This window comes from Osmerus eperlanus, chromosome 9 (assembly GCF_963692335.1).
Source record: "Osmerus eperlanus chromosome 9, fOsmEpe2.1, whole genome shotgun sequence".
Taxonomy (NCBI): domain Eukaryota; kingdom Metazoa; phylum Chordata; class Actinopteri; order Osmeriformes; family Osmeridae; genus Osmerus; species Osmerus eperlanus.
Window position 1 is genome coordinate 15,236,273 of NC_085026.1, and position 24,682 is coordinate 15,260,954.

General features: G+C 47.0%; 4 protein-coding genes across 6 annotated transcripts in view; 2 read left to right on the forward strand and 2 right to left on the reverse strand.

Annotated features, from left to right (window-relative positions):
- daam1a (dishevelled associated activator of morphogenesis 1a) overlaps window positions 1-9,967 on the forward strand; it is a 35,983-nt gene extending 26,016 nt beyond the window's left edge. For all 3 annotated transcript variants that reach the window (XM_062470132.1, XM_062470131.1, XM_062470133.1), the window contains 10 exons: window positions 596-693; window positions 2,183-2,267; window positions 3,078-3,184; window positions 4,180-4,268; window positions 4,680-4,848; window positions 5,101-5,208; window positions 5,657-5,717; window positions 5,843-5,974; window positions 7,179-7,349; window positions 7,612-9,967. In XM_062470132.1, coding sequence (XP_062326116.1) covers window positions 596-693; window positions 2,183-2,267; window positions 3,078-3,184; window positions 4,180-4,268; window positions 4,680-4,848; window positions 5,101-5,208; window positions 5,657-5,717; window positions 5,843-5,974; window positions 7,179-7,349; window positions 7,612-7,821 — 1,230 coding nt within the window. In that variant the 3' untranslated portion in view covers window positions 7,822-9,967. The remainder of the gene's footprint in view (window positions 1-595; window positions 694-2,182; window positions 2,268-3,077; window positions 3,185-4,179; window positions 4,269-4,679; window positions 4,849-5,100; window positions 5,209-5,656; window positions 5,718-5,842; window positions 5,975-7,178; window positions 7,350-7,611) is intronic.
- A 1,315-nt stretch (window positions 9,968-11,282) lies between these two features.
- Window positions 11,283-13,246, reverse strand: LOC134027027 (G-protein coupled receptor 135). The gene has a single exon (XM_062470136.1). The coding sequence runs from the start codon at window positions 12,950-12,952 to the stop codon at window positions 11,582-11,584; it is 1,371 nt and encodes a 456-aa protein (XP_062326120.1). The 5' UTR covers window positions 12,953-13,246; the 3' UTR covers window positions 11,283-11,581.
- Window positions 13,247-13,980: 734 nt separating this feature from the next.
- jkamp (jnk1/mapk8 associated membrane protein) lies at window positions 13,981-16,780 on the forward strand. Its single transcript, XM_062470137.1, has 7 exons — window positions 13,981-14,117; window positions 14,323-14,396; window positions 14,592-14,746; window positions 14,876-15,082; window positions 15,276-15,457; window positions 15,608-15,684; window positions 15,800-16,780. The coding sequence occupies exons 1-7, from the start codon at window positions 14,114-14,116 to the stop codon at window positions 16,016-16,018; spliced, it is 918 nt and encodes a 305-aa protein (XP_062326121.1). The 5' UTR covers window positions 13,981-14,113; the 3' UTR covers window positions 16,019-16,780.
- A 198-nt stretch (window positions 16,781-16,978) lies between these two features.
- Window positions 16,979-24,465, reverse strand: ccdc175 (coiled-coil domain containing 175). Its single transcript, XM_062470135.1, has 19 exons — window positions 24,295-24,465; window positions 23,942-24,027; window positions 23,687-23,798; window positions 23,466-23,601; window positions 23,011-23,239; window positions 22,479-22,601; window positions 22,258-22,367; window positions 22,028-22,109; window positions 21,296-21,432; window positions 20,876-20,986; window positions 20,624-20,695; window positions 20,396-20,531; window positions 18,713-18,841; window positions 18,380-18,518; window positions 18,193-18,272; window positions 17,932-18,084; window positions 17,465-17,567; window positions 17,281-17,324; window positions 16,979-17,202 (listed from the first exon to the last, which is right to left on the reverse strand). The coding sequence occupies exons 1-19, from the start codon at window positions 24,359-24,361 to the stop codon at window positions 17,026-17,028; spliced, it is 2,226 nt and encodes a 741-aa protein (XP_062326119.1). The 5' UTR covers window positions 24,362-24,465; the 3' UTR covers window positions 16,979-17,025.
- Window positions 24,466-24,682: the final 217 nt, after the last annotated feature.

Consider the following 24,682-nt stretch of genomic DNA (forward strand, 5'->3'; position numbering starts at 1 on the left):
GAGAGAGAAGGAATGAAACAGAAGACTGGGTGTGAAGGTATCGCTCTTTCTCGTGCATGTGTGCATGTGTTTAGCTCCTCTGTTGCCTGGTTACCAAGCACCATTGTTTTTAGGGCCCTAATACGATTCAACAGGAGATGAGACTGAAGAGCCTTTCATAAAAGCACTTGTTCCTGTCCCTAAACAAGACAGCCCTGGGCAGGGGTGTGTGTGTGTGTGTGTGTGTGTACGGGTGTGTGGTTACACAAGGGTGTGTACGGGTGTGTCTACCACAAGGATGAAGGCGCAGTCATGTAGCCACAAGCTTCAGCTGTGTTCAGCACATCTCTGTGAGAAGAATCAGTGGAAACACATCCGTTTACCTAGTTCCCTATAAATGAGACACCACATGTTTTGTGTAAAACAGACCTTGTCGTGAAGCTGTCCAGATCCAGGAGAATGTTTTATTTCCATGGTGTTTCGTTAAGAAAAACCAAATGTGACATGACATTGCACCTGAGAGGATCCTTCTCTGCGATGCGCAGGACAGTGATTGTGGCGGTTCTGTAGTTGCGGCTGTTACTGATCTCTCTCCCTGGATGGTCTTCTCTAACAGAAAGAGTCCGAGGACGATGCTCTGGCCACTAAAAAGGTCAAGGAACTGTCTGTCATCGACGGACGCCGTGCCCAAAACTGCAACATCCTCCTCTCAAGGTCAGTATGATACTTTCCTACACACAACCCCCCTCCCTCTCCCTCTCTCTCTCTCTCTCTCTCTCTCTCTCTCTCTCTCTCTCTCTCTCTCTCTCTCTCTCTCTCTCTCTCTCTCTCTCTCCATCTCTCCCGCTGTCTCTCTCCACACAGTTTTCTTTGCCTGGTTAGTGTCTCTGTTCCCCAAATCACTCTCTCTCTCTCCTAATATTCATGGCCAGCTTACATCAATAAATTATTGCACCATAGACAATTCTCTGCTTACATCGACTTGGATTACGGAATCTGGACGGTTTAGAATCATCGCTCACAGTTGACTGTCTGTTTAAAGATCAGCGGCGGATGATTGTTTTAATGTGTGTTCCAGTGTGTTTCTGTTAGTGTGACGCTAGCCAGGAACCATGTCCAGCTTCTCTCCCCCTATCCTCCCCTGGTCGCCACGGTTACCACCGCAAACACAGCAGTGCCTGTGTCTTGTTCTCCCGTGCTTACTGGGTCATGGTTCTGGGTCCTGCCGCTGTGAATGGAAATAGAACTTTCCAGGATTCGACTATTTATATGGCTTCCTGTATTTAGAGTCTCCTTCAGTTGGCCTATTTACAGTGTGGTCGTGATGGTGGTTCGCTTGCGGACCTGAGTGTAGGCTTTGGCACGCTTCTGCGTAAACGTATCTTGTCAGTCTTGGCCTATGCATTAATTACATATAAAGTATGATCAATGGTACTCGTGTGGGTGTGAAGTCTCATTGGCCGTCATTAGAGTCGTGCGGTCAGATGTTTGGACCGTGAGCGGTTCAGCCCGGTGGCTCGGTCCAGCATGTTCTGGTAACTGGAGGTCTGGAGGTGTTTTTGACGCTGGGAGGCTGAGGTATGTTTTGAGGCTAGAGGCTGGAGATCTGGGGGGGTGTTAAAGGCTGGGGCTGCAGGGCTGAGGTGTGTCAATAGGCTGAAGTGTTGTTGGAGGCTGGGGCCGAGGTGTATTGGAGGCCGCAGTCCTGGAGGTGTGTTGGAGGCCACAGTCCTGGAGGTGTGTTGGAGGCGGGGGCCGAGGCCACAGACGGCAGGGCCTCTTGGAACAGAGCCAGTCCATGCAGAGAGCCTGGTGTTGTAAAGCTGTTGGTTCCTAGGTTTCCTGGCAGAGAGGCAGAGAGCTGCTGCCAGAGGAGCTCTACCCAGAGGAGGCGGCCAGCTGGGACCCTAATGTTAGTTCCAGCACAGTCAGCCCGGTCAACAGGGTCAGTCTAGCTGCAGCTACATGGATCAGAAGTGTCACTGTGACTAGGATCCAGAGCCTGGTACTTGGGGTGGCTAGGCCAGGCTAGGTTATGCTAGGAGGCTATACTAGGCTAGGTTTGGCTAGGTTAGGCTAAGAGGCTGCGCTAGGCTAGGCTAAACTGTCAGCTACCTGCTGTTTCTGACTCTGCTGCATGCCAGGAAGCAGTGCATCGAGACCACCTCTCTATCTTACGATGCTGATATGGATGTCTTTGCAGGCTGAAGCTGACCAATGTGGAGATCAAGAGAGCCATCCTGACCATGGACGAGCAGGAGGACCTGCCCAAGGACATGCTGGAGCAGGTAGGGACGGACCCGGCCGCAGAGCTTCTAGAACCAGAACTTGAAGAACGTGTGGAACCGTAGAGAACTAACAACAGCATGGAGATGGAATCCGTGAGCCGGGAATGGAGATCTTGGAACTGTGTAGAACTTTGATAGCAAGGAACTGTAGTCCAGACCAACCAGTACACTCTTCTAGGATAGTTTGAACTGAAATCCTTTGACGCAGTGGTGACGTACGCACCCTTGTAAAACTCCTCAACATTCTTTTGCTGTTCGGTCATTTAAACATTCTCTCTCATGTCCCCTGCTAACTTTCTGGCCAGGCCGTTTTTCTTCCTTTCTCCCCATGTAAAGCAGGATAAAGGCTGGGTGGAGCAGGATAAAGGCTGGGTGGAGCAGGGTGGAGCAGGGCAGAGTGTGTAGTGTAGTAGTAACAGTGTAGTATTTAGGATTTATGTACTCCTGTAGATGTTAGAGTAAATTGGAAGCTGGACCAGTTTTATGAGTCTATTTCCTTGGTATGTGTGCGTGTGTGTGCGTGTGTAGTGGTGTCTGACAGAGAGAGAGAGAGTGTGTGTTTGCAGGGTCTGGAGGTTGTTTAGTGGGTTTCAAACATCTGAATGTTGTTAGAGTTGGAGTCTTCCCGGCTCCTATGCTGGGGCTGGGAAGCCAGAGACAGTGAGTCAGAAATACACTCGTTACAAATCAGGTGGATCTCCCAACATTCAGACTTCCTGTGTGGATGTTGCATGTTGTGTGTCATGACGTGGCTAACCCAGTCATCGTCTGCTCCTTCTAAACTCTGATCTCCTTTCGGTGTGTGTCCAGCTGCTGAAGTTTGTCCCAGAGAAGAGCGACGTTGACCTGCTCGAGGAACACAAGCATGAGCTGGAGAGGATGGCCAAGGCTGACCGCTTCCTCTACGAGATGAGCAGGTACGCCGTGTGTGTGTGTTTGTGCGCGCGCCATTCCCTTTCGTCAAGCAGGGTACATAGGGAGTACTTCTGTCTCTTGAATTGGCTCATCATTTGCCCCTTTCTAATCCAACCCACAACCTGAAGCATCATGTAATTGCATGATTGGCTGTTGGGGGCCATGTTCTCCCAGACTTGATACCAAGACTGCTGCAGGGAGCTGCTGCCCTGTGCATGACCCTCCTCTGTGGTTCACATGGAGCTCCTCAGGGGAACATCTCCACCAGCAGAGCAGCAGAGGCCTGCTGGTCTGAGCTGGAACACCCCGCTGTGGTCTCACGGAGAGATGGGGGTATGGGATCAGGGGTAGATGATTGCAGTAAAGAGCGATGGGGGTACCAGATGAGATGACGATGACAGATGTTTTAGTAGTACTGGACTTGAACACAGATGTATGGTGCTATAAAGTGAGGGGTAGTGGATTGCATTAAAGAGAGTTAGTGGGGACCAGATTTAAGGTAGATTATTTTTGTTCCAGGACTGTAGAACAGAGAAATTGGGGTACCAGATTAGAGGTAGATTATTGACATACAGGTCTGTGGCTGTGTTCTGTCATATGGCACTCTGATTATGGACCCTGAGAATACTGGACAGCCTTCCTTCCTGTCTCTGGCCACATTCTCCACTCTCATCTGGGCTGTTACTTCCTGTAAACACTGACGCCATGGCAACAGCACCTGGGGGAGAGAGACAGACAGGATCTTTATTGTGTTGTGGGTTTGTCATGTTAGATCCTCCTCACTCAACATGGTCATTTGTGAGGGAAAGCTATTTGGTCTACTTGCAGACCTTCACAGGAAAACATGGTGGACAGTCATGTGTGTTGAGGAACTCTGATCCAAAACGCTACAACGGTGTCTGTTTTCAAGGTCCCAAACATGTCATATTTTACCCAGCAGATCAGTGTAGTCAGTAGGATGTGGACTTGATCTATTGTTTGATTTCTCCACACTCAGAATCAACCACTACCAGCAGAGGCTCCAGGCTCTCTACTTCAAGAAGAAGTTTGCTGAGAGAATCTCTGAGGTCAAACCCAAAGTCGAAGGTACAGTTGGATGATATGCACAGTTTACACACCGACATTGTTCACAGCCAAACCGTTGGTTTCAACAAGGATTGTCGATTTTTAAAACTGTTGATTAAGCTGCGCTTTCTATGTGCATTATTTACTACATAAAAATGTAATGTCAAAAAGTGTTCATCCTCGCCTGAATTGTAACAAGACAGGCACGTGCAGAACTCTAGATGTGATGACACACTCGCTGTATCCTAGTGGGTGCTTGGTAGCTGAGATGTGGTTACTTTGCGATGTGGCCTGTAAATAGCCATTCCTTGAATCCTTGATCTTATGCTATACTTTCTATATGCACTATTTGAAGGTCACTTTGGATCAAAAAGCATCTGCTAGATGAATGAAATGTCTGTGTGAACGTCCCTGCTTCTCCCTGTTCCCCAGCCCTGAGCAAGGCCTGCAAGGAGGTTCTCCAGAGCAGGAACCTGCGCCAGCTCCTGGAGGTGGTCCTGGCCTTCGGGAACTACATGAACAAGGGCCAGAGGGGCAACGCCTACGGCTTCAAGGTCTCCTCGCTCAACAAGATCGCTGACACCAAGTCCAGCATCGACAAGTGAGGAGCTCTGTGGCTGCTGGGACTGTACTGTGTGTGCCTGTGATGGTGAACCCTGACTCTTACTGTGTGTGTTCCTGTCCAGGCCGCAGGACAAACAGGGCTTTGTCTGTTTGAACAAGAGACCCAGAGCTAAGTATGTGTGTCTCACTCTTTCCCCACCCCCCCACCCCCCTCCCCTCACTCCCCCCTGCCGCCCCCCCCCCATCCTCCCATCGGTCTTTTCCCTCTCCCCCTCTCTCTCCCGTCCAGGAACATCACCCTGCTTCACTACCTGATCACGGTCCTGGAACACAAGTATCCCAAGGTGGCCTTGTTCCAGGAGGAGCTGCAGCACGTCCCCGAGGCTGCCAAAGTCAAGTAAGGAGAGCTGGCAGGAACCATTATCTGATTGGCTAAGTGGTTAATACCATTAATGGTTGATTCGATGAATCGGCCGAACGATTGATTCATGGATGGCTCCGAAGTTTACACTGTTTTGATGTTTTACTCTACAAGGAAAACACTAATGCAGTGAAGTCCAGTAAGAAGAGCTTAGTAAGGTTGACTCAGGAACAGGCAAACTCAGGGGTTTCTGCTCAGACGAGTCACTCTGTTTCCAGCCTCCCCTGGCCCAGAATGCAATAAGGAAGGAAGGAAGTTGGGTTTGATCCTGTACATTTCCTGTCTCTCTGGCGCTGTGGCTCGGGGAACAGATGGTTTATTATCGTTTCCCTTTGAATAAATTCTCCTCCTCCCTCTAACCCTCCATATCTCTCCCTCTCTCTCCCGCCCGCACTCCCCCCACCCTCCCTCTCTCTCCCCCCAGTATGACAGAGCTGGAGAAAGACATCAACAACCTGCGCTCAGGTCTGAAGGCTGTGGAGACCGTAAGTGGATTTACCGTCTTGTCTCATTTCTATAACTCCTCACGATGCATGCGTTGACACTGCGACGCGCAGGATGAGGTAAAATGCCCCATACTTACGTCCTGTCTTTTCCTTCCACCAATCAGGAGCTAGAGTTCCAGCGGGGTCGTCCCCAGGACTATGGGGACAAGTTTGTGGCTGTGGTCAGCCAGTTCACCACCGTGGCCAGCTTCAGTTTCTCTGACGTGGAGGACTGTCTCAACGAGGCCAAGGACCTGGTGAGGGGATCGGGGCTGGGAGTGGGGGACGGGGGGGGGGTAGGCTGGACTAGGTGTTGGTAGGGGGCAGAGGTGTTTGAGGCCTGGGGGTCGTTGCTGAGGGTCGAGGAGGCCCATGGGTGGATGGTGGGAGGGAGGTCAGGGTCAGCTTGCATTCCAACGGTCCTCAGAACAGGATGGGGGGGGGGGGGGGGGGTGCCCGCTGGTCTCCTCAGCTAGGAGCTCTGATGGAACCATCAAACACATAGATTAGGTAGCTCTGAAGATTTAACAACTGTCGTTGAAAACGTCATGAAATGGCAAAGCCTGAAATGCAATACTGAGCTTCATAACCACATGCTCGTAAAGGGTTCATAGAAGGGCTTTGAAGCTGCCAGCCATAAAGCCTGACCAGTCTACTATCGAACAGTGTGTGTGTGTGTGAGTGTGTGTGTGCATGCGTGTGTAGGGATTTGGTTCAGATCTGTGAGCTGCCTAGTCTCCTACCTGTGGGTAGGGGCTGCTAATGGTTAACAGAGAGAGGTCAAGGATATCATGTTTAAAGCTCTGGCCCCCCCCTCCTCTCCCACCTGTCTTCTTCTCTGTCTCTACTTCCTGTTTGCCCCCCCCAACCCCTCCATCCAGTCCTGCAACCCCCCCCCCCCTGCCTCCCTTTCCTGCCTCTCTATCTCTCTTCCTCCCTCTCTGCCTCTCCCCCTGCCCCCCTGCCTCTTCCCTGGTCCCCCTGCCTCTCCCCCTGCCTCTCCATTCCGCCATATGGACTGTGTTTGATGCTGCTGTCTGCTGCAGGGAGCCAGCTTATTTATTAGCACACCATACTGTTGGAAGGAGATGGGGACGTGTAGGCCACACACACACACATACATACATACATTTACCTCTGACATGTGGCGAGTTCCCAGGTTGAACTGTGTTACTCACGATAACACCTAAATGATAAGCTCTGTCCTCTCTCTCTCTGTCTCTCTCTCTTTCTCTCTCTCTCTCTCTGTCCTCCCTCTCTCTCTTTCTCTCTCTGTCCTCCCTCTCTCTCTCTCTCTCTCTCTCTCTCTCTCTCTCTCTCTCTCTCTCTCTGCCACTATATCTCTCTGCCTCTCTCTCCTGTCCTTTCCTTCTCCCTCTCTCTCTCTCTCTCTCTCTCTCTCTCTCTCTCTCTCTCTCTCTCTCTCTCTCTCCCCCTCTCTCTCTCTCTCTCTCTCTGCAGTTCCAGAAGGCTGTGAAGCACTTTGGGGAGGATGCTTCCCGCATGCAGCCGGAGGAGTTCTTCGGAATCTTCGACCAGTTCCTGCAGGCGTTCTCCGAGGCCAAGCAGGAGAACGAGAACATGAGGAGGCGCAAGGAGGAGGAGGAACGCCGTGCCCGCATGGAGACCCAGGTCAGAACTCAACGCCTCCAGGTCAAAGGTTTAACTTTTGAGCTCTGAACGGAAAGCCGTGACTGAAGGTAGACCGGCGCTGTCTTTCCAGCGCACGGCCAAGCCAGGTTCAGAGGGCGTTGCCTTCTGTCTCAAACATTAATACGTGAGGATTCCCATCCACAACGCTCTGACTCTCTCTCCTCTGTTGTCTCTCCTCTTGGCTCCTTTCTATCCGTTTTTCCCCCCTCCTTTCTCTTCCTCTGCTGTTCTCCCCTGGCAGATGAAGGAACAGAGGGACAAGGAGCGGAAGGCCAAGAAAGCCAAGGAGAACTATGAGGAGGACGGAGAGTTTGACGATCTGGTGTCCGCGCTGCGCTCCGGGGAGGTGTTCGACAAGGACCTGTCCAAGATGAAACGCAACCGCAAACGCATCAACAGCCAGGGCGCCGAGACCAGCCGCGAACGACCAGTCACCAAGCTCAACCACTAATGGACTGCTGGCTGGGAGGATGGACCAATCAGCAGGCTCCACATTTCACCCCTAGCTGGATGGACCAATCCCCGAGCTCGACCTTTGACCTCTAGTTGAGGCAGAGGGTCACCAGACCTTAAACCGTCAACCAGGTGGTTGGTATTGCAACGGAGGATGTGTGCTCCTAAATGTACCTGGCTAAACACTAAACAACCCTCTGAACTGCTGTCACTACCAAACAACAAACTTGACCTTTGAACTGCTGGCAGAGATCAGCCTCATACATGACTTTTAGACAGCTGGCACTCGTCACTCATATTCACCCAGAGATACTCGAAACAAACAGTATGGCAGAGCCTCACTAGTCCACCACCTCTTCCTCTGTGGTGGATTGCACCCAATAACAGCAACTCGCTTTGTCTCTGGGGTTTTACTGCCCCCTAGTGGTGGAAACCAGACTCGCAGCGTGGAAACTTGCAAATAGACTGACACAGAGCTGGTGCGACACACCGTATAATAAAAACAGGTGTCACTTATAAACCCATGGAACCACCTTGAGAACCACCTCAGCCAGATACTAGGGCACGTAGAAGCTGGCTATCTGGTGGAGCAGGTGTGAGGTACTATAGATGAGATGTGGCTTTAACCAGGTTACCCTGACAGAAATCTGCCGCGCTCTGTTTTTGCTTAAGTAACCTAACCACCCTCGGCTATGTCTGTCTGGAAACAGACCTATTAAAAAAAGAGACATTGTGTCTAAAATCTGCCAAACAAGCATTAGAGGGGACATTTTTTAAATAATAATTTGTGATAATAACTGCCAAAAAAAAACTATTTTAAAACACTATAGTGTGATTGACAGTGTTGTGGATGTTGGCTGGTTAGAAACATGGGGCAGGTGCCCTGTAGGTGAACTATAGTAATATGATTCATTGATTGATTGATTGATTATTCAGTCAATTTTCATTTTAGTATGTTAGGATTCTCGCTGTATCTTGGGGAGGGAGGGTGGGAGGGAGGGAGGGAGGGAGGGAGGAAGAGAGGGTGGGAGGGAGAGAGGGTGGGAGGGAGGGAGAGGGAGGACAAGGAAAAGAAGACGAAAGGGAGGGGGGAAGGAGGTTGAGAAGGAAAGGAAGGAGGGAGGAAGAGAACGAAGGAGGAGAAAGCCCCCCTCCCTCCTACTCTCCAGCGGTTGATGTATGAATGATAATGTTTTTGAGATAAGCACAAAAACATACACCAAGATAGAGATTTTGATACTGTTTTATAATCACGATTTTGCAAAAAGATTGATTGTTATTATTTAGATGTATTTAAATGCAACCCACCAAGGCAATATCAACATTACATTATAATTCAACTCTATAATTCTCACTTAAGAAAACACAGACTGCAACTGACGATGGATAGTTGAGTGATAAGGTGTATATTTGACTGTAAATACAGTATTACGGTAGGCTGTGTCCCGGGCTGGCGTGTCCAGACTGGGACCTACATGACAGGAAGTCTCATGTCTAGGTGTTACTTAGAAATCAACCAAAAAAGGATCCCATTGGCTATTAGAATCATAGAACTAAGATGCCTCAGACCTGGGCATGGTGTCGCGTGTCAGACGATGGGGTTTGCTTCTGTGATTCTAATGGCCTCTGGGTCTGTGGAACTCCATCTTCAAACTATGCATCATCCCCAAATATGGTTTTGTTTTAAAGTTTTGTGTTTTCTCTGTCATGTGTGTATATATATGATGTACATACTGGAGCTATGCTTATTCCCCTCCCCAGACTGAGCTCAACAACAGAAGCCAGTTGAAATAAATTAGGCCGAGATTTACTTTTGTTTGCGCCTGTTCTCCATACAAAGAGAATCCAAGCATAGTCAACCAAGAGACTTCACCATGCGAGTAAAGTGAATGTGAGGAGGAGCAGGAGTATGAAAGGTAATGTTTGGTGTCTGAGCTCTCTCTGCTCAGTGCAGACTCTCAGCAAAGCTGCCTCTTTAGTCGGCTCGGATCCATTAGTTTTAATGTGGTAATATTCTGACCCACCTCCTCCCCTGCTTGTGACTGACAGCCTCTGATATACCTGGGATGTTTCTTCACTGCTTTTGTATTATTTAAATCAACTTTCTATTATTGACAGACAGAAATAAAGGAAGGTAAAGGGTATGTGTTGAGTGGGTGTCTGCTGCTTGAACTCTGCTCCACGTGTTGGGTTTTTGGATGTTAATGTTGCATTTAATGAAGAGCACTGTTGGTGACCGATAACTACCATGGCAACTGTTCTAAACGAGAAGCTAAATGTGTTTCTGTGGGTCTGTTCTTTCTGAGCAAATACATTTACTATTACTTACAATTTCATTACTTAACCCTTGTGTTATCTTCGGGTCATTCTGACCCATCAGTCATTGTGACCCACCGTCGTATTGCGACAAATTTACCTCCTACAAAAACAAAGTGAAGCATTTTCTTTTAACTGTCGGGCTGTCTCAGACCCCCCACATTGCAATGGTTAAAAGAAAATAATTGTTATTTGTTTTTGTATTGGGTAAAATTGGGTAAACACAACGGTGGTTCGTTATGAACCTTTGGGTCATGTGACCCGAAGGCAGCACGAGGGTTAACAGTAATCGACTGTAGATGTATACTTTGTCACCATCCTTATAGCTCAGGCACAAACCTCTATATACGTTACATAGAAAACATTTAAGCTACTTTAAAACATTTATTGAGTTCATTTGTTCAATAAAAGTGATTCAACAAGCCAGTTTAGATTAAAGAAACAAAAGACCAGTCACGGTTAAGATTTCATGGCAAGCAGTATAATAAAGTTATCACATTTAAATCCACAGACGTTATGTAAATCGGGGAAGTATAACTAATGGGAAAGGGCTTATACAAAATATTGTGCTTCTCTGGAATTCTTTATATTAAATACTTTGTCTGTATCTGATTGCAAATACAATGCTTATCTAACATGATGGGCAGCAAGTGAAGTTGTGTCATAAAACATAAACATGAAATCTTGAAACACAGAACATGACAACAAAAAAGGACATTTAGTGTCCTTATGGGTTTCTGTATTCCACATGGTATGAACACAGACTGGCTCGTAAGCCGAACCCCAGGGTCAAACATTAGACTGAAGAAACATCTAGCAAGAAGACGTTCAAGACTCCTTCTTAAGTAGGTTCACGTCCAGGCCACCTCCCTAACACATTGTACCCACAATCAGAGAAAGAGGATTGCTTTATTTTATGGAGCTATATTTGAAACAGTTGTCTGTCATAGGTCACCTGTGTTCATCAGACACGAACGGGTACATGGCACATGGTGTTGGAGGTTCAGACATAATGTAACACATAGATAAGGCATGTGAGTAGAACAATTTGAACCTTGACCCATATTGGAAATAAACAACTATGGGATTTTCATCGGTTTGGAGACCTAAGAACATTGGGTTAGGGTTAGTTTTTTGTTGTTGTTTTTATTGAGTACGTGTGTTTAAAAAAAAGAAGAAAAAAGACGCATTCCGTTCTGTCACAGTGTATAGAGAGGAACCAATTGGCGCTAGCTAAAAATGATCAACTGTACCTACTGAAAAAGTGCCCAAATAGCCTACTACGTGTTGGCATTTCACAGGAAAATATACCTCTAGATATGGTCAATATAGTAATTACTCCCCTAACGTTCCAGTCAATGTTTTGTTTGGCAGCGGTTTCATGTTTTGCACAGACATATATCCCCTCCGAATTTCACCGTGCGTCACCACGGGAAGCGTAATCACAGGCTGGTGTCCGCGGTCTCCACTTTTGGCAGCGCAGGTTCGGTCACGGTGTCGGGCTGACCGTCCCGGCAGAAGAACACCGCGGGGTTCTTGCAGGCCCACATCGCCACCTCCCCACCGTTGGCGGGGCTTGAGGAAGACAAGCGGCTGTTGGCTCCGTGCCTGCTGACGTAACGGTCTCTGATGCGGTCTGCTCTGGTCCTGACGTCCCTGTTCTGGGTCTGTGTGGACAGGTAGGCCGCGATGTTTCTAGTCCTGTAGCCCTCCTCTCGGCTGCGGCCTAGAAGCATGGAGATGTTGGGGTTCCTGATAACGTATATGAGCGGGTTAATGGCCCCATTGGCCCAGGCCATCCATATGGCCACGGTGTCCATGGCAGGGTTGAAGGAGTAGTCTCCCATGGCGGTGACCAGACCCATCAGGCAGTAAGGACCCCAGCAGAAGATAATGAACACGATCATGATCAGCACAGTGGTGGCCGTTCGCATCTCGCTATAGAACCGGAGGAGGTAGGCGTACGTGGTTACCGGCCTCACCCTGATCTCAGAGAGCCGGACGGTCTTACAAATGTTGTAGTGGCAGAAACACATGAGGGCAAAGGGTAACAGATAACACACCACGATCAGAGAGATGCTGAAGCCAGTTCCCATTCGAGAGGTGCCGGAATGGAATACATACATACAGTGGTAGAAGCCCCGCTTGTGGATCACTATTGGAGTGCGCAGGAGCAGGTACCAGGGCAGGGAGAAGATGACAGCTGTCAGCCAGACTGCCACTAACAGTTGGAGGGCCTTCCGACGACCGATCTTCTCCTGAGGCTGCCTAACGATGGCATAGTACCGGTCAAAAGAAATCAAAGTCATTGTAAGGGTGGAGATAATACCGAAACACGTGTTAAAAAAGCCGTTAGCGACGCAGAAACGATCTCCAAACATCCAAACTCCGTCTTTACTAAAGAGCATCATAAACGAGAAGGGTAAACAAAGCACAGCCGTCAAGAAGTCGGATAGAGAGAGGGACATAATGAAAGCGTTGGTGACTGTTCTCAGCTGGCGGTGTTTGATTATAACTATCACCACAGCAGAGTTCCCTAAACTGGACAGGATAAATATTGCCAGGAGAACTAGTGCCTGGGCTGCCACGGTGATGCCCTGGAGGACCGAGTTCCCCTCCTTGCTCTGCACAGGAGCGTGTTCTCGGTCTGGATCGCCTCCACCCGTGACGTTTGCGAGGCTTGGCTCCGTGGTGAGGCTCTTCAGCACCGGGGAAAAGGTGACTATTTCCAACGTTAGACTTGTTCCCGAAGTGTTTTCCCCAGCGCTGTAGTTGCTGCTGCTGAGCAAAGCAATGTTCACCGGGAAATCCATCCGACACGAATGGAGGGGAACCACGGACAGGAAAGAGCTTCATCCCTTTCAGAATATCTTCTCAGATACTCCGTGCTAAAGAAGCAGAGGTGTGTCGCATTGAGGGAAGATAGACCTCCAGTGCGACTTCGCTTTCAAGACCATAATCTTACAGATGTCACAGATATTCATAAATAAGACCCATATAGTCTGGTCTCTATTTCCCGTTCCCTGAAGACACGCACATCTGCTTGCATGTCACAGTTTGCCAGTCCGATACCCGTTCGTAGACCCCTCCTTCCTTGAGTGTCTTTGCATTCTCCCCGTGACGTTTGGTGCCGTTGCCATGGTACCTGTAATGAGGTTCTTTTGCAGAATTACGCACTTACCCCATAATTCGATATTTGGTCGGATTTCGACCAAGAAATAAGGCAAATACATGCTCATTGTAATCAGGTCCTGGATGGCAATATATCACATCACATTTTATAGAACACCTAACACCATTTTATGAGAAATATTATTCCGTGGGGCTCAAATGTTTTGGCATAAAAATTGTGTATTTGACCAGCATGTATTCTATTTTAAGATATTATCTGTATTTGTATGATCTATGTCTGTTACCCATTGCCTAGCCTAGCCACATCAAACGATTCGCCACCGATCTTACTAATTTCTCTAAAATGTCTCCATGTTAGTTTTAGAATAGAGTAGCACAGAGCCATATAAAAATGGCTATGTATAAAAATGATATGGCTCTGGAGTAGCCTAGTTAAAAACTGGTTTCGATGTAAAACGATTATAATTTTGAGTGAACTAACCGTTTAATGATCGTAGGTTGGACCAATCGTTACTCAGTTGCCTAGCTAGTTCTAAATTTCCACATACATCATTTGGAAGTTAGAAAGTCTTAGATATGAAAACATATCCTCTCACTAGAGAAAACGCTTGAAACGAATTCATCGTTTTTTATTTATTTATTGGACTTGGCTGAATGTGAGTCATCAAATGTAGAGGATTTTAATTATAAAATTTTGCAAGCCGGAAAGGAGCCCCACTTCCGGTGATCGCATCAAGGAGGACAAGCTAGCCTGCTAGCTAGCGTTCATGGTTGTATGTGTATATGGAGTTTAAACGGAGAGCAAAAGATAAATCAACCACTCCAAAACATTTGGTTTGATCATGGGTATGTATGTATGTGTCTATAAGCAGCATATATAACTGTTCGTTTGATTCATAATATGCTAGTTTGCCCACCTGCTCATCTAACAGGATAGCCAAAACACTAGGATAGCAGAGCTAGAGCTAGCTCTAGCAACCATAATGATATGTCAGCTCACAAAAAAATGAACGTCTGTGAGATAAAACCCTTGATTTCTGTTATGTTGCAGTGGTCGCAACTTGCCCCGGGCTGTACTGTGGCAGGACGATTATCAATAATGGCTCAATCGAGGGAGAATGTGGGGTGAGTACAGCTTAGGTAGCTAACCAAGTACTACCGTACCGCTTGTTGACAACAATAATAACGACCTAACTACTGGATTGTCGCTTTATAGCAAGAACCATAGTAGCGCCTACGACTCAAGTAGTTGATCAACATAACATTGTTACATCGTGCTTGCATTTTTATAACTAAAATGTCGTCTTTCTTAACAACAAGGTGTGTCCGAGGGGCGAGAGGACCAACATGCAGAAGGTGTGTGAAAAGTGCACGGAGTCCCCAGAGCTGTATGACTGGCTGTACCTGGGGTTTATGGCGATGCTGCCTCTGGTCCTGCACTGGTTCTTCATAGAGTGGTACTCTGGGAAGAAGAGGTAAACCACCATCTCCCGTTTCAACTGATGCTACCGACAGCGATATAAACTGGAGATCAAACCCATGCTGTGTCTTCTCCCTCCGCCCCCTCTTAGCTGTTAACCTAATGCTGACCGTCTGTCCTGCAGCTCCAGTGCCTTGTTCCAGCACATCACTGCTCTGTTTGAGTGCAGTGTGGCAGGTGTGGTGACTCTGCTGGTCAACGAACCTGTGGGTCTCCTGGCTATCCGCTCTTGTCGGGTCCAGATGCTGTCTGACTGGTACACCATGCTGTACAACCCTAGCCCTGACTACGTCAACACCCTGCATTGTACGCAAGAGGCCGTCTTCCCCTTGTGAGTACTGCATTGCAGGACCTGCAGGTACATTCTGTTAATGGCAGAAACACACATTCCGGTCCTCAACAATCCCTTGGAAATTCGTTGACTGGACTAGTTTCATCATGCCAGTCCAGGCCAGCTTGATTACCACCGCCTGGTAGGCCCCCTGTTTGTAGTACTGACCTACAGATCCCTCTTTGCTCCCTAGGTACACCATAGTATTGATCTACTATGCCTTCTGCCTGGTCTTCATGATGATGCTACGCCCCCTGCTGGTGAAGAAGATTGCCTGCGGTCTTGGGAAGTCTGACCGCTTCAAGAGCATCTATGCTGCCCTCTACTTCTTCCCTATCCTAACAGTACTACAGGCAGTGGGAGGGGGGCTGCTGTGTAAGTGAAAAACAGACGCACACACCATAGACTCAACGTTACAAACAAAGCTAAAGGTGTATGACTGGCCTGTAGGGTCTGCTTCTACGAGAAGATGAGTCAATAATGTGTTGTGAAGATGCTTTACGTGTTTACGTTTTTCTCATTCAGATTATGCCTTTCCCTACATCATACTCGTGTTGTCCTTGGTTACCCTGGCTGTGTACATGTCGGCATCAGAGATACAGGTGAGAAGGGATTTCATAGCTAACTTCTCAATTTCTTTCCACCTAATCTCTGTACAGTTCAGATTGTATGAAGTTAAAATAGTACTATATAATTAATACTTTTACTTCTGTCCAGTCTTTCAAGAACCTTGTTGCCAAGAAGAAAAGACTGGTGGTTCTCTTCAGCCATTGGCTCCTTCACGCATATGGCATCATCTCAATCTCCCGATTGGATAAATTGGAGCAGGACTTGCCACTATTGGCTCTGGTGCCTGGCCCCGCCCTGTTCTACCTCCTGACAGCAAAGTTCACTGAGCCCAGTCGTATCCTGTCTGAGGGGGGCACCGGACACTAACCTAGCCGCTATCATACTTGGGAGGTCCTCATTTTAATTTATCCTTTGCAAAGCTAGCAATGTACCATTCCTAAAGTATAAACTGACAAGACATGAAGGTTTGCCCATCTGTACAGTGGTCTGTCTAGCAGGTGTGGTTGGATTGACGCACCACAACCCCTAGCCTTGCCCTGAGATTATTGTTCACATATGGACATCCTAAACTACTTCAAGCATTGACAGTAGGAATTAGTCCTGCAGTTTGGGAGGTCCTGTAGCTTATGTATGAATGTGTGCGTGTTAATAGAGTAAAGCTGTTTAAGCAGTGTGTGCATTTGACTTCAATAACAGCATTTACGCACCATCTTGAAAATGTTGTCTATGATTACTGTAACTCAATGAGGATACTCTACATCATAATGTAATTTAATGTGTGTGTGTGCGTGCATGTTCTCCATCTGTACATTGTAACATTGTATACCAATTGCCAACTGTTTAGCCAATTTTTTCTTTCACATGTGCACACGGAAATGTAAATATTAATGCTGCTGTTTTGTCACAGATTCTGTTGTGTGAGTCTTGCCATTGAAAATATGCTTTTATGCATGCTTATCTCATTGAATGCCAACTGAAAACGTGCATAGAGAAGGAATTTGTTTCACGGTTTTTATTGTTTTTATGTAAGAAAACCGAAATGAAATCAGAAATGCTGTTGTTTAACAAGTCCGATGTGTTAGCAATGTGTTATTCCAAATAAACATACCAACTGGTCTCAAACTTTAATTTGACTTCCCTTAATATAACAGTTGCACTGATGTACGTTACAATTGCATAATTTTGTCTGTCTTGCAACTACATGAGGAGCCTAATATCTGACTGTGTTAGGCACATGGTGGCAATTTGTCCTTCTTTTAGTCCAAGATAAACTTTGGCAATTAGCCTAGCCTTATGTATTATAGGTTATTATTATATGTATTATAGGTTATACTGTAGTAGAGATTTGGGTGTTGTAGCGTAGCATGGCGGAATTATGACTTGAAGAGCTTTAGCTTAGTATAGCTAGCACTGACTAGCAGTGAGTTCATATCATGCAGCTGCTGTTCCAGTTGGCTACTGATGTTCCCCAGCTGACCCTTCCTGTCCTGGATCTTCAACATAAGGGAGTGGATGGCCTCCAGCAGCCTCTGGTCCCTCTCTGCAGACTCCTGGAGATGGGGTAGGACACACATTAAAGATACACACATGCAACACTGCTAATGTGCTTGTGTTAGCCATGTCCTCACCTCAGTCACCACTGTATCTTCCTGCCAAGCTTCCAGTAGCCTCCCTACAGAAACACACACTGATTAAAAAAACGTCCCTTGCCAACAAATAAAACGTCTGTTTTGAATAGTGAGATGCTGAGAATGCCCCCACAGTTACCAGCTGAGTTATTGATGACATGAGTCCTAGTTGTCTGCACCTTACCAAATAATGAAAGCTCCTCTCTGTTGAGCCTGCCTATGTCCTGGATGTGTCTCTCCTTCTCACTTCTGGCATCGGCTAAGTCTTCCTTCATCTGTTCGATGCACTGGGACCCGGGACAACATCAAAAACAACAACAACATCATCAACAAACACAAGACAGAGCTGCCAGTGACCTGTCTAAACTCACCACAAATACCCACCAGAGGGCTCTCTAATCTCTAAACAGAGAGACTGTAATCAGAGCACACACCAGAGAGCCAAACCAGATGAATGAATATTGCATGACTATCTGTAGTCAGGTCCTGAGCCATCAGATTGTGTACGACTGTCCAGCTCAACTGATCTTCATGGTGCTTGTGCCAGGAGTATTGGCTAGTTTAAACAATGTGCTGTTGACCTGTCAGGTGTGTGTCTGTGTGTAAGTGTGTGTGTGTGTGTGTGTGTGTGTGCTGGACTGCTGTGCGTACCAGGTGCAGCCTGCTGTTCTCCATGTTGACCTGCTCCAGCTTGACTCCGTTCTCATAGATGCTGTTCTCAGTGGCGCTGATCTCTGCGGCGTGGGTTTTCAGTGTACCCATGTGCTTTGCACGCAGAAACGCCAACTGTTTACGCATAATCTCCTGCAACACGCACACACACAAGTAGGCCACGTTTCAGATTAGTGCACTGGTTGTCTGAACTGAATGTTTGGTTGCTGGTCAATCATGGGAAATGTGTAGAATGCCCACCTTGGGCTGAACGAGGATACTGGTCTGTTCTTTTATCTCCTGGATAGACAGCTCCAGATTGTTATGGGTGGTCTTCATGTCTGGAGAAACACACGTACAACAGCATGATGAGGATAGCAGACACACCACTACTAAACCTCTATAGATGGATATACAAGGAGTATAGAAAGATACATGTGATCAGTACCAGATGTCTGTGTCATCAGGTTCTGGTGTCGGGACTGGTCCACATCGAACTGGGCCTCCACCTCCTCCAGGATCTTAGTCTTGTCCTCTAGTTCCATCGCTGTCGTCTGGCTACTCAGAGCCACTTCTTCTGCTTCTGCCTGATAGGTCAGACAGGAAACCAGTTGACCCCTGATTTCTGACCCTAACTCATCCTGCCAGCTACAGCAGGTGCCCTGAAGCTCAGGTCGATGTATTGATCGCTATTGATGAGATTTTCTGCAGGTGTGAGTGGTTACAGCAGCTGCACCACAGTAGGGGTTGAAATGTAGGTTTCGAACCGCAGGAGGCTTACAATGAACTGTTGGGTCTGGTCCTTCAGGGAGATCTTCACATGCTTGTAGTTCTCCTCGGCCTCCACCGCTTCATTCTTGAGCTTCTCGATCACAGAGCTCATGTGCAGATGCTCATGCAGCTTCTTCTCCTGAAAGGACAGGGAGGAGAGGATAGTTTTTTTTTTTTTGTATGGCAGTAGACAACACTCGTTCTAATGAAATAATCACCGAGTATAAACACGGAAATTAATGACAGATGTTCCTACCTTGCCATTTCTTTATGCAAGAAGAGCCATCTAGCCATCATTACGTGTCAGTACCAATGTCTGTCTGAAGACTTTTCATGAGGGTCATGTGACCGGTTATCAGCGGTGTAAGGGAAAACAGCCTCGTGCTTCTGCTGTTATCCACTCCTATCTTTCGGATATTGAATGGCATCGACTGATCTACAGGATTTATGGTCATCTTTTGATACCCCTCTCGTGTTTTATTGCTGTAATAATCTATCAATCCCACACTAGCTCAACAGCGCAAATACTGGAAAAACAAAGCTGACGGAGTATAAGCTAACTGGTTGGTAGCTATAGGCTAGTACCGTACTACGGTATTATGGTCCACTACGGTCCGTAGTTGCTGGCTACCTGGATAGTACATCCGGGGTGCTTTGGATAACTGGATATCAGCTACAGAAGAGCTTATTAATGTACCATTTTGCTCACCTGGAGAAGCAGGCTTGGATCCGTTTTGCTCCTAGCTCTGACCTGACCTGACCTCCGGACCGGTGAGTAACTTGTTTAGCTGAGCTTATTTACTGCTGTGTGGGATTGCTGGAGTCAACCAGTACGATTCGAAGCCACGGGCGAAAACACAAGGTGTTGATATCACAGCCTGGAAACATAGCTAGCTACATAAGATGTTAACACCCTGGCTTCTGGCGTTGCTGCAGCTTCTCCCAGAAGCTAACGAGCTACTGAACTGATGTTCTTTGATGGTCTGTGGAGAGGGTCGTCTGTTAATCGCAAGGTTGGCTGTTCGATCGTGTCCTTGAGCAAGACACTGAACATAAAGTTGCTTCCGATGGGCAGGCTAGCGACTGGCGTGGCACCTCTGCCGCCGGTGTTGTATGAGTGTGTTGTTGTGTGAGACAAATCATTTAAAGCGCTTTGAGTGCCGCTAAGGTAGAAAAGCGCTATATTATTGAATAAAGTCCATTTACCATTCTACTGTAGGTAAACGCGCGCAGGTTTGTGGCGTCAGGATGTTAGTGACTGTGGCTAGCTACAAAACAAAACAAAAATGTTGCCTAAATGTTCCAGCCAATACAAGTAACGCCATCGTTATCAAGACAGACATTTTGACACGGGGACTGTCTATGTATCTAAATATATATGAGAGAGAATATAGGTTGTGCACATCCAGTAACAGACGTCACTGTGTCACCTTACCTTCAAGAAGCTATAGCACTTCACCAGTGTCAAATGCTTTATGGTGAAATATACTGTTCAGTATGGCTCTAGTCTAAGCCTGTGTAATAACGTTGGGTAAGCTTACCCTTCAGTAAAGCCTATTGCAATTTTTTTCAGGGGGGTAGCTGGCTAGATTTGTGTTTAGATAATCACTTGTGTTAGAAAATCAGAGGACCCTAAATAGAATTTGATGGAAAGTGAGCATAGAAGCAATGCAAAAAAAAATGTGTGTAGGACCTCCTGTCTTAGCTGGGTATATCTCTCCCTGGTGGTGGTGATATCAGCGTTGACCTCTTTGACATACTGCTCGTGGTCTCTCTTCAGCTTGTCCAGAGACTGACACAGACCCTCCTTCTCAACCTCAAACATGGATCTGTGGAGAACACAGCATGCTTTAGGAAGTTCCTCATCTGGTACAGGTGTACAGCGCTGGATCAGACTGGGTGCTGGTCCTCCTCTACTCACATGCTCTTCTTCTCCTTGCTGAGCTGACCATGGAGTTCCTCCTGGTTCCTCTGGAACAGGTCCTCGTTGACTCTGGGAGGGAAAGACACCTCATCATCCTCTTTATGGCTCTTTCTAAGGCCACTTATGATCACCAAGGTGACGGTTTGGAGAGTTCCACAGCTGGTCTTTCTGACGTTTATAATAATCCGTCTGGTGTTAACAGTTTTGGACTGACTGTAATGCTACATATAGGCTAAGGACAGATCTTACATGTTGGCCTCGAGTAGCTGTTTGATCTCGTCTTCCATCTCTCTCATCTCTATCTTGTATTTGGCGATGGAGGCGATTCGCTCCTCCAGTCTCTGCCTGGACTTCTCTAACCTGGAGACAAAGCAAACACATATCTAACTCTGAAGTTAACAGTGCTGTTGTAAAAATGTACTACATGTGACGGTGCGAAGTCACGGTGTCTTTTGTATTCGTAAAATATTGTGCGTAGACTTACTAAGAAGAATAACATGAGAGGTGGAAGTAGAGAGAGAATGTGAGAGGGTGGAGAGAGGAGGGAGGGAGGGATGGTGGTGGAGTGTGGAGTGTGAGGGGAAGTGAGGGGGAAAAAGATTGAGGGAGGCGGGTGAGAAATGGGAGGACATGGGAGGGGGGGGTGAAAGGGGGGAGTGAGCATGTGACCTGCGTGAGACTATAAGGTGTTCCGCCATGACCTCGTTCTCCTCCTTCCTATGAGCCTTGAAGCTGTCTGACAACTTAGTGACGGAGGCCAGCAGGATCCCATTGACGGTCCGAGCCTTCTCCATATCACTGTCCACCTGCACACAACAACAGCAACACCCAGAACCTCTTATCAGCTCACCCAGCTCTCGTGACCCACCACACTCATCTCAGGGAGCACTGCTGATAGATGGGTAGTACTGGACATGGATAGAAGTGGTGAACACAACATTGTGTCTGACCACCTCTTGTGCTTCTGCCTTGGCACAAGACACACCCACAGTGCTGTCCTGAGGCCCAGGGCTGTCTGTGGGCTTGGGTCAAGCACAGGGGAGATCTACTGAAAGGCCATCCTCCCTCTCAGACCAGCCTTTCATGCTCTCACAGAGCCAGCCTCCACCCTCAGATCAGACAGCTGAACTCTGGCACATGAGAGCACAGCAGTCACCCTCCAAAGTTCAGGCCTAACCGCCTGGCATTTGAAGCAGGCACTCGATAACAGCGCCATTAGAGTGTGGCGCTGCATGACATCAAGGCCCCCTCACATGGGACATAACACAGGTGTAACAGTTATATCGCTCCCCATGACAATAACATCAGGTACTATAAAAAGGGATGAGAGAAGAGTGAAAACACGATGCCCTCGAGCAAGCAAGAATCCTTTCAGAGAGAATGAAATGGTCCGTGACTCACCACTAAGATCTCCTCGTGCAGTGACTGAACCTTCAGCTCAAACGCCTCCCTCACCTCCACCAGCTCCCTGTCGTGGAAATTCCTGGAAAGAACAAAAATGTAGGCCAACGAAATGTGTGTGTTCACGTATCTCGTTGTAGTTTACAGCGTTACATCCAATGGCTGGATGTAAAATGTATATCTGAATGTGTGTGTGCAAGGGTTGCATTTTGGGTTAATTTAAATCTTACTTTTGTTCGACCAGTTCCTGGCATTTGTTGATCTCTTCCTTCAACTGCTCCTTACATTGAGTTTCAGCAGCAGTCAGTCTTCCAATATTATGCTCTAATTGGGCGATGTTCTGAGCACACGATGTTTGAAGTAAAAAGAGTTACGTTACGGAAACACCACATCTCCCATCAAACACACAACTCTTACGTCCTGAACTCAGAAGTATGTTACACAAACGTACGTTTTGGAGCTCAGTAACCCTGTCCTCGTTATCCAGCACCTCAGAGTTGACAACGTCCAGCGCTTTGCGGATCTTTGTATTGTTTTTCTTCTGCTCGCTGATTACAGTGATGCTTTCCTCCACCTGGAGAACCAGGACAGAAGATTGAGGCAGGGCTGGGAGTGGGAATGTGAGTTCCATTAGGCTGTGTCTAGCCTCAGAACGCAAACAGGATCTGTTGTTTGACCCACTCGCTGAAGGTTCTGGGACCAACCCACAGCCATAAGACATTCCTCCAGCCCACTGCCACTTAGAACTGTTAGGGATGTCAATGAGAAGATATTACAACCGGAGTTGAGGCCATCATGAAATAGCGCATTGGTGATACCTTATACAGACTTTATCATAATTAAAAATGGAAGTGGAACTGAAGCTCTGATCAATGGTTTGACCTCTAGGATTACGAGCCCATGATACCAGCAGAATCAGCATCAACATTTTAGGCAGTGAATCATGTGACAGTCAGACAGATCTTCCATATCTCTGTCTGGACCTCTTTCTGGAGGTTCTCCTTGGTCTTGTTGAAGATGAGCCTCTCTTGAACCATGTCCTGCTCCAGCTCTAGCCTGGTCTCCTCCACAGCAGATATCTTGTCCCTCACATCTTGGGCTTTGTTCAAGGTCTCGTTGAGGACGATGTGTTTGTTGGCCTTCTCAGAAAGCTGGAAGTTCAGCTGGTCGATCACCTCCTCGTGAAGGCCCTTCACCAGTTCACGCTCAGGACTGAAGACAGAGATCCACAAAGTATAAACAAACAGAACTAACTGAGTAAGTGACAAAAAATGCTATCTTATCTTATGCTAGCTTTTATCCTTTCTAGATGATACAGTACCAGTCAAAAGTTTGGGAGTCCAAACTTCTGACTGGTACTGTATGTGATCTGGAGTAAAAAAAGGTTGATGATTGAGTCAGAGAGTAAGTGAGGGAGTAAGTGATTGTCACATCTTACAACAGAATTGCGTTCTGGTTTCCCAGTAATTCGTGTTTTTTCTCCTTAGATTCTGTTTCTTGAAGTATGCTGTTTAGTTCTTCCTGTAGCTTGAGGATCTGGGCAGCGTTGCTGTCTCGGGCGGCCGCCACACCCGCTGGTAGGAACGAGAGACAACAGTAGGCTATGTGTGTGCGTGCAAGCTTTGAAAATCTGAAATCTAGATATGGTGTGATTCATACCTGCGATCTCCTCACTGATGCTAACACGCATGTTTTGGACCTGGTGTCGTATTTTACTAGTCTCAATTGTCTCCACCTCCAGCCTCTCATGCGCTGCTCGCCTGGAGTCTTCCTGAATGATATCCATATGAATACGATTAGTGTTTTTATTATGTATGCTATCAGTTCATACTGAGTTATTGTTGGCATTAAAACCCCAAATGGTTAGCTTAGAATAGATCAACAAATCGGATTATTAGCCTATTCATGTTGTACTAGTTCAGTGATGGCAGCAGCTATCTCCTTCAGGTGCTGACTGGCTTCTGGACTAAACGGAACACCTTCGTCCTTCAACAGCTTATCTGGCAATAAAACACAACATAATGTTAACTAAAAAGTTTTTTTATTGTATCAAACAGACCTACTATATTAGTAAAATAACTCCAGTATAGCCATTTTAGGCAATATTCACTAAATCACGCCACCGGGGTTGACTGAGAGTTTTGTGCAAAGTACAAAGTACATTTTTAATTTTCTATTCACTTCACATCCTTCGACCGCAGCCTAGAACGAATACATCAACAACAGTAATGCCGTGGCAAAGCAAACGAACAGTCTTTTCTTCTTACCCAATTCGCCCAAATGCTCCAATGCAATTTGGACTGCGGGAAAGTCTGGGACAAGACAAGATGCCATAGCAAATATAGAAAGACAATGTGTCAATTTCTCCAAACGAACGCGCCGACTCTTCCTAATATTTTAGCTACGCTTTTCTTCAAAGTTTTAACTTCCAGCCATCATTAACGTTACTGTGTATGGGTTGGCATGGTAACACATGAGCACGAGCTGAAAGCGAGAGTGCACACCTGCTCAGCTCAAGTTTCACCTAAAGAAAGTGTGAATGCCTGCCTGTGTGATGAAGTCTATGAAAAAAGTCGCTTCATAACATTTTTACGACATACGGAAATGCTAATTGCAGTTTATTTGAGATTTTTTTTCATGGAGGACTAGATCTGC